The sequence below is a fragment of the Callorhinus ursinus genome, unplaced genomic scaffold (genome assembly GCF_003265705.2).
Source record: "Callorhinus ursinus isolate GAN/ISIS: 27379988/994484 unplaced genomic scaffold, GSC_fseal_2.0 scaffold5, whole genome shotgun sequence".
Lineage (NCBI taxonomy): Eukaryota > Metazoa > Chordata > Mammalia > Carnivora > Otariidae > Callorhinus > Callorhinus ursinus.
Genome location: NW_027397067.1, coordinates 18,213,669 through 18,227,060, shown reverse-complemented (window position 1 = coordinate 18,227,060; position 13,392 = coordinate 18,213,669). Strand labels below are relative to the sequence as shown.

At 41.4% G+C, this 13,392-nt stretch overlaps 2 protein-coding genes across 3 annotated transcripts in view; both read left to right on the top strand.

The window, feature by feature from the left end:
- The window catches only part of PPP1R42 (protein phosphatase 1 regulatory subunit 42), a 64,499-nt gene extending 62,763 nt beyond the window's left edge, over window positions 1–1,736 (top strand). For both annotated transcript variants that reach the window (XM_025870695.2, XM_025870696.2), the window contains exon 8: window positions 1,506–1,736. In XM_025870695.2, coding sequence (XP_025726480.1) covers window positions 1,506–1,519 — 14 coding nt within the window. In that variant the 3' untranslated portion in view covers window positions 1,520–1,736. The remainder of the gene's footprint in view (window positions 1–1,505) is intronic.
- Window positions 1,737–3,042: 1,306 nt separating this feature from the next.
- On the top strand, window positions 3,043–13,105 carry TCF24 (transcription factor 24). The gene is made up of 3 exons (XM_025870558.2): window positions 3,043–3,280; window positions 3,883–4,295; window positions 10,743–13,105. Exons 2-3 carry the CDS (start codon window positions 3,906–3,908, stop codon window positions 10,854–10,856), a joined length of 504 nt encoding a protein of 167 aa, XP_025726343.1. The 5' UTR covers window positions 3,043–3,280; window positions 3,883–3,905; the 3' UTR covers window positions 10,857–13,105.
- Window positions 13,106–13,392: the final 287 nt, after the last annotated feature.

Here is a 13,392-nt window from a genome sequence, read left to right as displayed (position 1 = left end):
AAAAGAGTATGTATACACAGTAAGATTCTATGAAGTTCTGGCAAAGCTGAAACTATAGAGACAGAAAACAGATCGGTAGTTGCCAAGGCCTAGGAGTAGAATGCACAAAGTCACAACAGAATGGAAGGGTGGGATGATGAAATGCATATCTTTATTGTGGTAGTTTTTAATCAAAACTTGCTGAACTATTATATACTCAAAAGAATGAATTTAACTATGTACATTATACCTTAACTAAACAATAAAGGAAATAGTTGAAAGATGAAAAAAAAGCACCAATTATATAAAACCTAAGTTTTATTATACACACACACACACACACACACACACATATATATATATAAAACAGCAATGTACTTTCTTCACTGATATGTGTGATTATTTTACATTATAAAGATAGTAAGTTAAGGACAAATTGATATATTTAGAGAAAGACACATAATTTTAAGATCTACACCATACTCCACAAAATAAAATCTATAGCACTCTAAAGCCATCTACTTTCTGGAAGACTAGACAAGAACTCCAAAAAATACACTGTATTATTATGAAAAGAGTGTTTGAATTGTTAATAGGGAGTCAAGTTAAAATATGCCTCTTATTACAGTAACAGATACAAAAAATGTTTTGCAAATTATGAAGAACCTACAAATATTAAATAGAATAGGTATGGTAAAAAGCACAAGGATTTAGGGTCAGCCTGGCTCGAACCCTGTCTCTGCCACTTACTAGCTGTGTGACCTTGACAAATTGCTTAATCCTGCGGAGTCTTATTTTCTCAACCATAAAATGTAAAATCCTCAAAGGGTTTGCGTAGACTAAATGAGAAAATAAAGTGCTTTTTTGTAAAGCACTTTGCACATATGGTTAAATAAGGTACCTGTTTCTAATGTATGTAAGGTTGAAAATTTGAAGATTTTCATCTATTTTTAACTTAATGGCAAATAATGGCTTCTTGCGAGAATAGGACTACTCTAGAATCATGAAAGGATTCGGAGAGGCTGCTTCGAGTGGCAGCAGGTAAGACGAGGTGGCCCGAAGTGGTTGGTATTGTTTCACCAATCTTTTCGTTTGAACCTGACTATCGGGCAATACAGCTGTCCACTTTCCAGCCTCTGTTATCAGTGAAGAGCTTCCCTGGTGCCCCCACCTCCTCCGCTTAACAGGAGGCTTTAGCAGGCTAGGCTAGGGTGAGGCATGTGAGATGCCAAGGGTGCAAAAGTTAAGAAGCTCTGGGCATTTGCCTAGAGCTAGCCCTAGCCCAGCCCACCTTCCCTCCAAAATTCTTATTTCCACATTTCTCCCAACACATAGATTTTCCACGTTCTTCTCTACTGGGGGCGGGGGCGGGGGGAAGGAATTGTTCCGCTTCCTTTAAAAAGATTCACACAGTTTGGTGACTAATCATTAGCCTCTACTACTGTTGTATCCTAGAGTCTGTATGTTCCCATTTTGGGTAACTTTCATTTTTGAAATATTCCTGTTTTTTTTCTCTATTAATCCAGGTATCTCTCTTTGAAGGAATCTGAAAGCTGGTTGACAAAAGTGATATACCTGAACTTCACCTTCTCCGAACAAAAGTAAAAGAAAATTTGTAAAAAAAAAAAAAAAAAGATGAGTAAATTCAGCCTTAAGTGATCTAAAACGTACGTTTTTTTACTTTTATACTACCAGGCAATATCATCTTTTGTAGTTTGTAGCTCTAGGGTATCTCACTATATAAGAAAAACCTTTAAGCGGTTTGATTTGCTTCTTTATGGCATCTGAAACATTGCTTTTCAATTGGTTTTCCCTCATTACATACAATTTACTGAGAAAATAAAGATGTGCTTCCTCATTCATCAAAAGAAAGTAATCCTTTTTGAGCCAATGGTATTTTGGTCCATCTTTTCTAAAGCGTAAATCTAATTACAGTTATTGAACGGGAACTGAAGATTATTATTATTCTGATTCACTAATATACCTGAAGTGTAGAATGATACATTAAAATGCAAGTTGTCACCATTACTACATACTACTTCATAGTTCCAATTTAAAAATCTATAGTACAGAAATTACGTCTCATATACAAGAGCAATTTCATCAATGATATTTTAAATTTGATATTCTGTCTTGACTCCAAAGATTTTTAAATGTCCTGCTCTTCGAACTGAGGGCATTAGTTCAAGGACATACTAACTACGTTCTAGAAACTATCGTGCGTCCACTTAGACTTCACCTCTGAAGGCCCTGGGCCCAGGACCCGCGGGAGCCACAGGGTTGGGGGCGTCGTGGGCCCAGCGCTTCCCGGGCGGGCTCTGAACAGGCCAAGCGGCGCCGAGCCAGCATTAGCTCTCAAAGAGCCTCAGAGAGAGCCCCTCACCGGACAGCTTGCAGGCCACGTTTCCCGTGGGCCCCCAAGTGCAAGACATCTGAGGCGAGTTCCCTGCAGGGGGGCGGAGCCAGGACGAATTTTAGGTCCAAAAAACGAAACAAAGCGGGGCCCCGCGCGTGCGACGGAGGCGACCCGCAACGGTCCGCGCCCCCGGGGGAGAAGCGACCGCGATCCCAGGGCTTTTTACTCCGGTTTGGGAACTTCCAAATATCCCCGTAGGCGCACTATCTCCGAGCGGCTATAAACTGGTCACGGAGTACCGAGGTGGAGGGACTACTGCTTCAATTAGGGCAGCATGAAACATTTACCTTGGTGGTAGAATAATAGGTTAGCGCATCGCAGCGACACACTCCACATTTCCTCAGAAAATTAAAAGTCACGCTGGGCAAAACGGCAGGGCTCCCCGCCTCAGCTCGGCGCCTGCCTGGGAGGCGCCCGCGCTCAGGCCGAACCCGTGACGGAAAGCCGGCGGCGAGGCTAGGCAACTCGCGAGGCCGCCCCGAGGGCCTTCATCACCGCGGACGCTCGACGTACTGCGCCTGCAGTCACGCCTCGGGGCGAACCCGGACGGGGCGGAGGGAGGGGACATGACGACGCCCCGCCCCCTGTGGCCCCGCCCCGCCGGGCCATTTGATTAATGACTCTCAGCCCCCGGCAGAGCCCGTCAGGTGGGCGCGGACCTCGGCGGGTCCCGCTGTCCCAGCCCTACATGGAGTCTGGCCCACACACGCCTGGCCACGGGGGCGACCGCATAAAAGGCGCGCCCAAGAGGGCCTAGAAGCGGCTGTCGACTTCGGCTGGACGAGGATGGAGTGACTTGTGCGGCCCTGGCCACTCAGACCAAGCTCGACGCTCCTGGTCCGCTCTTGGAGCGGAACGGAGCCCTGCACGGCCGCTCCAGGAAAGGTGAGAACCTCAGTCCGACCCCAGCAGCGTCGCTTGGTCCCCAGGTTCGTTAGGATAGCGGGTGCCTAGGTCCAAGGTGAGGTCAGGGGGTCCCCTCTCCTCCCGCGGAAATTAGAATGAGCTCCCGCCGTCACCCCCGGGATCCCTGACCTCGGGAATGAATGGTGCGAGGGCTGCCCCCGTGGGCACTGAGGACCTTGGCGAGGCCAGGGCTTCCCGCTGAGCCCGCGAGAATGACCTGCCCATCTCTCCTGCGGGGCTGGCGCATAACGTTCCAGAAGTGCAAACAAGTCCCGAACCGGAGCTCTGCTTCCAAGATCTTCCTTCCTCGGTAGAATAGCCCTTTCACTTAATTTGTCCCTGAGAAGTAAAGTCGGCACCGTGCCCCTCCTGCGCCTTCTAAGCCCAGGAACTGTCAGGCCCCACAACTCTCCCAAGACGCGGGGAGGTAAACACGCCCCAGGCAAAACGACCTCATCTCTGAGAACGCCCCGAGCCACGTCGATGGCCCGGCCCGGCATGCCGTTGAAGCGAGAGGCCTGCGGTTCCCCGGGTTAAGCCCGACCGGCACCGGGTCTCACCGAGCCTTGGGTCCTTTGCAGGGCACGCAGCGCGGGAAGCCGCCATGGACCGCGACGGCCCCGCAGGCAGCCCCCTGATCGCTAGCAACGAAACCGCGACCCCTGTTGCCGCCACCCGCGACTCGAGCCCGGGCAGGGCCGGGCCAGGACCCGCGGGCCCGGGCGGCGGCGGGCGCCCGGGGGGCGGGAGGCCGGCTGCAGCGAACGCTGCGCGGGAGCGAAGCCGCGTGCAGACTCTGCGGCACGCCTTCCTGGAGCTGCAGCGCACGCTGCCGTCGGTGCCGCCGGACACCAAGCTGTCCAAGCTGGACGTGCTGCTGCTGGCCACCACCTACATTGCTCACCTCACCCGCAGCCTGCAAGACGACGCCGAGGCGCCGGCGGACGCTGGGCTGGGCGCCCTGCGCGGCGACGGCTACCTACACCCTGTTAAGGTAGGCAGGCAGGGCGGCCTGCGGAGCTGGGCCGGGGAGCAGGGCACCTTAACCCTCCGGGTCGGCCACCGCCTGGGCAGATGCCGCAGAGCTCTCACTCCTCCCTCGCGGCGAGACGGGGAACGGATCCGGACAGCGACCTTGGCCCGCAAGGGCACCGGTAGCGAGGTCCCCACTGCAAAAGGCTACTCCGTAACTGTTCACAGGTAGTGGATTTAAACCCGAAGTGGCTTGGGTCGTAGGAGTGTCCTACTCCACTTCCAGGATGCAGCCTACATGATGCCTTTCCTAGGTGAGAAGTTTCTTGGGAGTGCCTGTTGGGGTTTTTGGCAAGTTCTAGTGATTTTTAGTATCAGATTTACATTTATGAGCCTTTGAGAGTTTTAAATTTACATAATTACATTTCCATCGCGGTTTTTATCAGATGGTTGAAAAGTTTCACGAATTAAAGGGGGTGATGGAATTATCGCCCCTTAAATAATCCAGGAAACCATGTTGAAATTTTTTGTAAAACTGGTTAAGAACAAAGTGAGACCGTTCTGCCATTCTGCAGAGTAAATTTTCAGTCCGTTTTAATAAAGGTTAATTATCATGGATTAGGCAGTTAGCTAGAATGTTAGAAAAACTATAATGTATTTATGTAATTTTCACAATAGATTGGGGTATGTTAATCAAGCCGATTCAGTACTATACTAAGATTCTGTAATGTGCAAATTAGCCCCTAGAATCCGTTTTGTATAATTTGTTACATTACATGTAGGTAAAATGGTCAGGGTTTTCATTTAGCATGGTGTATACGATTATGATTTATTACCTATATTGCAGTGTTTAGACTCTGCATTGTCCTTCTTGCCTAGATTTGTTTCAAAATCCAGCATTTATCTGGCTTTCTGTTCAAAATGCATTATCTACCCTATATTTTCTAAACCTAAATTTTCAAATTTTTGGTTCTACCATTCTGAAATATTTTGCCACACATATAAATATAAAATCAGGACTTAGACTTAAGCATATTAGTGTTCAATAAATTATTGAATAACCATCATTGAAATGTAGTAAGGTACACTGTCTAATATTAACTGAAACAAATTCTTTGGTGAGGTTTAACAGTTTACTTTGCAAATATAATCAACATAATGATAGACGCAAGCTATTTTGAATATAGAAATTTGGAATATCATTTGTTTATAATTATACTGGACCTCATATCTTTGTGCTATATAATATAATCTCTGCTGAAAAGTCATTCATTATTAATTAGGGGTTTTGCTCTACAGTCTGCATTAGATTGATATTCAAATATATCATTAATATTAGATTTCTTTTGACTTGACATTTCCCATATACTCTAAAAAAGTTTAACATTAAGTAGACTTTAATACAGAAAGCATCTGTTAAATGCCTCTGTAGGAGATACAATTCAGATAAGAAATCAAATTGTTTTCACCTTTGTTTCTTATAGTATCTTTTTGAATAAATACTGTTAATAATTTTCATGTAACAATAAGCTTAACAGGAGTTTTTTTGTTTTTTGTACTTGATTCAGGCACCAAATGTTTTTGTAGTCTAATAACTCCTTTAAGAAAAATTAAATCTCATTTGTCCTCAAATCAATTGTTTTGATTTTAAAAGACAATTCTAGGGATAATGAAACAAGGTCAAGGATTACCTCTTTAAAATGAAATTGATGATGGTTGAACAAGTGACTAGTCTGTTTTAAAATCATTTACTGAGTGTCTACTGTGTGCAAAGCACTGTTAGGAGAGTGGATACAATTAAGAGTAAGACTCAATCCCTGCCCTAAGTTAATATATAATAGAGACAAAGACAAAAATAAAATAATGTAAGGGATAATGTTCTGTATACCATAAGAGAGCTATAACCATGTGCTTTTGGAGGTTTAGAGGAAAGAGATTTCGTACGCGTAATTGAAACCACCTGTAACACATTATTTTACGGATATTACCAAATGTTTAAGTCTATTTTTGATTAATCTAATGCAAAAGAAATAAAAATATTCTGATCATACTAATTTTTAGTTAACTAAGGATGTTGTAACCCATAGTTAAAAAGTGTTCCAAGATGACTTTTTTTTCTGCCTTACAACATAGCATTACTATGTCTTTGATGATTAAAGATCTGTTAACAAATATTTCAAGGCCATGATTTTGAGTCATCAGTCCTTATTATCTGTATTGAGATTTAACATTTTTGGGAATTTACATTAAGAGTATCTCAAATGAAACTGGATGGTTAAAGTGATTGGGATCCTGGGGCATAGCCTAAAACAGCAGTTTTCATCCCTTTGGGATGTGAGCAATTTGATTAGCACCAGTGTACCAAGGGGCAGTGATCCTTCAAGAGAACAGGGATATATTTCAGATTCTTATATTGGAGAAAAGCACAGATGACTTTATTAATTGCATTATCCCTGGAGAATCACTGTTGATAATATACATATACAGTAATCTTAAAACTAAAATACAAAGTTTTGTTATTTTGGGTCATTTAACTCCAGAATCCAAGAGTGCACTTTTAAGGTTTTCAGGTTCAGTTCGGTTAATCCTATGAGTTTGCTAGATTGTTCTAAGCCTCATGAAACATCATGGTTTTAAATAAACTTTATTAGGTAAAATAGAGGTCAGGATTGTGTTAATCTACAAAATGTTAAAACATTCCATTGAAAGGTGAAATGTAAAACAGTCAAACTAGCTTTTTCGGCATAATACATGCAGCCTAACCAATATTTTATTTACATTTTATTTCTGACTCTTAAAACTACATATATACATTAAATTCAGTTGAATAAAATCATTAGAAGCCTTTTGGAAAATCAAAGTACGAAGTTCTTAAAGTTTTATCATTAAGTTCATGAAAAATGAGGCAAAAATTCACATACACATTTTTTTAAGTTTATTTTATTTTTTAGTAATCTCTACAGCCAAGGTGGGGCTCAAACTCATGACCCTGAGATCAGGAATCACACATTCCTCCCACTGAGCCAGCTAGGCATCCCAAAAATCCACATATACATTTTTAAGTTTGCTTCATTAATTACTCATGTCCCGCCAAGGAACAGATGCCTTCATTTGTCTCCACATTTGGTTGCATGATTTAGAGTCATTCTCAATACAGCAGGACCCAGGTAGCACATATCAGAAATACCAGGGAGCATTCAGTGGAATGTTTATTTGCTTTTAAATATATTTAATTCATATGGAATATTCAAATTACATCTGAAGTTTAAGCATGACATTTTTATGCTCCTGAATATGAGGCAGGAATTTAAAAGATTGAGAAGCACAGGTTTATAATGTGCCAAAAATTCTACACTTGAAATTGATTATTTTAGCCCTACACTATTAACTACAAGTATTAGTCGGCTTGGACTGCAATAACAAAACACCATAGACGGGAAGGCTTAAAAAACAAATTTATTCTCTCACAATTCTGGAGTCTGGAAAGTCTAGGATCAAAGTACAGGCCATTTGAATTCCTGGTGAGAGCTCTCTCCCTATCTTGTGGTTGGCCAACTTCCTTCTTTCTCAGGAAAAAAAGAAGCTTTCTCTCTTTTTTTTTAAAGATTTTATTTATTTATTTGACAGAGAGCGAGATAGTGACAGTAGGAACACAAGCAGGGGGAGTGGGAGAGGGAGAAGCAGGCTTCCCGCTGAGCAAGGGAGCCTGATGCAGTCTCGATCCCAGGACCCTGGGATCATGACCTGAGCCGAAGGCAGACACTTAATGACTGAGCCACCCAGAAGCTTTCTCTTCAAAGACCACTAACCTGGGCTCCTGGGTGGCTCAGTCAGTTAAGTGTCTGCTTTCCACTCAGGTCATGATCTCAGGATCCTCAGAGTACCACGTCCACATCAGTAGGGCTCCCTGCTCTGCAGGGAGTCTGCTTCTCCCTCTGCGCCTCCCCCAACTCTCTCTCTCAGTCTCTCTCTCAAATAAGTAAGTAAAATCTTAAAAAAAAAAAAAAAAGACCACTAATCCATCGTGAGGGGACCCACCCTTTTAACCTCATTTAGCTTGAATTACCTCCACAAATACCATCACATTGGGAGTTAGAGCATCAACATATAATACAAACATTCAGTCCATAGCATTATGGCACAAGGTTCTTCGTTATAATGCAGGACTGGAATCTGATCTAACAATGTCAGCTCCTGACATATCAGAAAAAACCCATACCAGTTTCCAAAACTGGGGTTATCAACCCATGGCAAGAACCCAAGGACAGGACCAGAGATACACCCAGAATGTGTAAGAATGCACATCTGTGATTTAAAAAAAACCTGAAATGGATGCAAAAATAGGTAGCACAGTGTCAGTGTTATTACTGCATCAAATATAAAGTACAAGGTTATTTACAGGAAGATTATACAGGAGTAGATCATTTTAAATTCTAAGTAACACAAATTTTATATTTTATCTGTGTTTAAAGTATAGATTTCCAGCCAGAATAATCTGAATTTAACCCTAAAATGGACCTGAGCTGCATGAGAGCAAACACTTACTATATCTGGAGGCATAAAACTAGGACTCTTGTTGGTTGCAAAGAACAGAGGCTTCCTGGATGGTATCACATGCCTACTTAACTATCCCTTATAGCTACATTTTACATCTGGAATGCTAGTTTAGGTGATAGTACTGTACTCAGAAGTACAATCTGACTCTACCTTATACTCAACTTCTGCAAAAAGAGGTCCATTCCGATTTAATTGGTCTGGTGTGTGACTTGGCCATCGGTATTTTTTAAAGCTCCCCGTGTGATTTTATTTTTTTATTTTTATTTTTCTAAGATTTTATTTATTTATTTGACAGAGAGAAACACAGCAAAAGAGGGAATACAAGCAGAGGGAGCAGGAGAGGGGGGAAGCAGGCCTCCTGCTGAGCAGGGAGCCTGATGCAGGGCTCGATCCCAGGACTCTGGGATCATGACCTGAGCCAAAGGCAGACGCTTAATGACTGAGCCACCCAGGTGCCCCTCCATGTGATTTTGATATGGAGCTTGGGTTAAGAATCTGAAGTTCTTAGGGTCTTTTACCTTGTTAATAATTGTATCTCTATTTGAGCACTGCAGATTATTTGTCAGGCATTTAAGAACATTTCATGGTGCTGTGTAACCAGCAGTGAGCCTGTGACTGTTCAGTGATAAAAACAGCCTGCTACTCACTGTAGCATTTACTCTCTGAAGAGTGTGGGATCCCATTGCTGACCTTTGGGAGTTGCACTTTATTAGTCTAAAGACTTCTCTTTGTATAAAAGTAGTATTTCTCTGACTAGTATTCCAAGGACCTTAGAACTAACGGATTATCAGACACCCCTCCCCAAGAAAAATTTCTGAAAGTACTACTTATATAATACATTTCTTTCTCATCATGTCTATTTGGCAATAAGTCATATTATTTTTGAGAGGTTGTCCACTTTTAAGGTGAATTTAGAAAATTCACAATCAGGGGCGCCTGGGGGGCTCAGTCGTTAAGCGTCTGCCTTTGGCTCAGGTGGATCGAGCCATGCATCGGGCTCCCTGTTCAGTGGGAAGCCTGCTTCTCCCTCTCCCATTCCCCTGCTTGTGTTCCCTCTCTCGCTGTATCTCTCTCTCTGTCAAATAAATAAAATCTTTTTAAAAATTATAAATAAATAAGATCTTTAAAAAGAAAATTCACAATCAGAATACAAATGCAATAATTACTGAAAGGCTAATGCTGTATGATGCCACTACATCCAGACATTTATTTTGGATGTTTTATCTACATAACACCAAACATTATAACATTTGCAACTTCGAGATAATGCTTTTAGCTAGATAAAAATTTTTTTAAGATTTTTATTTATTTATTTGATAGAACTCAGGGGGATGGGCAGGGGGAAAGGGACAAGAAGACTCTGTGCTGAGCGTGGAGCCCAACGCGGGGCTCATTCCCAGGACACTGAGATCATGACCTGAGCAGAAACCAAGAGTTGGACGCTTAACCGACTGAGCCACCCAGGCGCCCCCTAGATAAAATGTGTAAAAAGTTGAGTTAGTCACTTATTGTAGTTCTGTGACAAGTGGGAACATATAATATTTACCATGTATAACTTCTTAAAATATCTTTAAATATTTTGTTTTAGAGTTAGTTTTAAATTAAAACACTGTTAATAGATGTATTTTCCTTTGCTTATCTATATTTTCTCCATGGTTTCTTAAGGTTCTTGTCCACATGCACCCATATTATTTTATACAGTTATAATCAAAGTCTTGGTATATTTTTACTTTTATTGCTAGCACTAATAAACATTGTTTTATGTTGTTCCTTCGACTTCACAATTATAATTGTTACTAGCTTCATGATGTTGCATTTGCTTTGAGGCATTTGGAATTTTTAATATTACTAATACAGACCTATCTGTCACAGATACTAATTTTTGGATTCTTGTTTAAATATTCTTTTTCAGAAATGGCCCATGCGATCAAGATTATACATTGGTGCTACTGGTCAGTTTCTGAAGCATTCTGTGTCTGGAGAAAAAGCAAATCATGGCAGTACTACAACAGACTCACAGCCTTAGGCTTTTCCCTGATGGGTGCTGGTAGAAAGTGGCGTGCATTGTTTTTAAATAGTAGGAAATCAGTCTGTATTTATTACATCAGGCATAACAAACATCATTCCTGAAAGTCTGCATGTAAATCCATAGTGGGAAGTTCAGATTTATCTGTCTCATCTAAATAAATGTGGAATGAAGTCATCAGTCTTGTATAAAATACACAGCTTATCTATCCGTTGTGAGAGATATTCACTACTGTATAGTGCAAGAAAAACTATTGGAAAAAAGAAAAGCACCCAAATCAAAGAATTGTGTATATATCCAAAGAATGCACACATTTTCTGTAGGTATCTATTACACCCTGAAAAGCTGATATCTATCAATAATCTTGATAGTTTAAAAAAAATAAGACACCGATATTCCATTTTTGTGAAAACCAGTTTATGCTTAAGTTGGTCTGAGAAGCCATTTCAATTGGAAGGTGTGAGATCATTTATTCAGTTTTAGCTAAAGATGTGTGAAAGGATTGTTGAGGTATTAGGAAGTTGCAGTAACTTCTACAACTGGTTATTTTTCCCTCTTAGAAAACCTATTTGGAGTATTAGAAGAGTTTGCTGTATTGGACAGGGCTTGGCCACCTTCCTAGATGACTATGAAATATCTTATTATGTTTCCAAATTGTGGAAGGCTTTGGGAATCCCTGTAGCCCAGTGTAAACAGCAGATGAGTGTCACTGGGCAGCAGGGTTCCTCACCCTCCTCCCTGGTCCCTCCATATCCGCTCCACCCTTTCAGGTCCTGGACTAGATGAGCAGGCACAGCTGCAGCCACCTTACAGAGTCAACCCCTCCCAGTCTCCGCTTTGCCTAAGCTCCTTCTCCCCCTTGTCTGTTGCTGTTCACAATCTACCTACTTGGCCATTATGAAATTGGAGAGAAAACCTGTCTGATTGGGAATTCCGGCACTGATCTGCACCTTGAGAGGGTCTGAGGACACACAGTGACTACCCTGAGCTCAATCAGGCCAGAGCATATCCCCCTGAATCTGCCCCAGTGTGAACATACAATCGGGAAGGTCCTCTCCCGTGGGCCTCTCCCCTCACACTGCACACCACGTGCCCAGGGAGCAGCTGTTCTACCTGATTGTGCCCGTTTCCGTTTTCAACAGGAGCTCAGGGGTCAGAGCCATGAAGTAGAAATGTCTGTCAGGGACCGCACTGAATCCCAAAACAGGTCTCTTGTCATGTCTTGAACTCCCTTCCTTCTCTTTCTCCTCATCTTAACTATTCCTCTTTCCAACCGTAAAGTTCATTTATTTCTCAATAACCACGTGTTAAGGAAGCTGAATTTGATCCAAGATTAGCAAATAGGAAAGTATATTAATGGACTTGGTTGAACCGATTACTATAGCTGTTGAACCATCATTTTATTTGTCTCCTCACTGCGGTTTTCTTACAGCTTTTGGCAGTGAAATGAGGTAAAGGACCATTGAAGGCACAAACCATCACTCAGTTGATTCAGCTGAACATGACCATATTTCAGCTCATATCTGATAGCCTGTAATTTTTATTATTTGAATGTGAATACTCCTAGTAATGTGACCAAAGCATGTCTTTAAAAGAAAAGGCATATAATAAAAAATTTTCTACATATTAATATGTAGCAAAAATGTTTGTATATTTAAATATTTGTGACTGTATTTACCCACTCATATAACATGGAAAGGAATAAAATGTAAAATGAGGTATGAATTCAGCCATTCACTATTATGTTATTTCCATAAAAAGTGCTATGACTAATCTTTTATCTTAAGGCATGAAAGCAAAGTTCTTTAAAGTTACCTGAAACTGAACTCTAAATACTACATTTGATAGCAAGAGTTTCAGAAAAATGGTTTTCTTGCTAATAATGATCTATTTGGCTACAGTTGTTAAAGCATTTAATTGGGGGAAAATTATGACTTTTGTTGAATTGCCAGACCTTTCTATATCATCCTGTTAAAATAGTTAAGCTTTGCCTTTGGCAGTATTAGTTTTTATTTCTTCTTGTCCACTTACAGAAATGTTTTAATGCCAAAGAAGTATATTTCTGTCCTAGGTTTTCTTAACACTTCATTAAATTGCTAAATATGTTAACAGCTTTTGGTAGATTGGAAATTCTCAAGGGAGAAATCGCATATTTTCACCCAAAGGTTCAAAGGAGCATGCTGTTTTAATTAATGGTACACGGTCGAGATAAACGCATTACTAAAATAAAGCATTAATTTGAAAATTAATTTAGTCTGTTAAGTTTGCATCTGTCTCTGGGGATATTTAACAAAGACTTAAGGTACATTTGAAATCTTTCTAGAAGATAGATAACTGTTTGGCATTAGCTTCTTCACCATGCTCCCTTTAATGGAGTATATATTAGGACTGGGGAGGGGAGGTATATTTGGATCACAGTATTATCCTATAATCTGCAAGGGAAATCCTAAATTCCCATCATTTCACTCAGCTCTCAGCAATATGACAGATATTTAAATTCTTCTGTAATGAAAATTTTAGAGGATAGGGAAGTGCC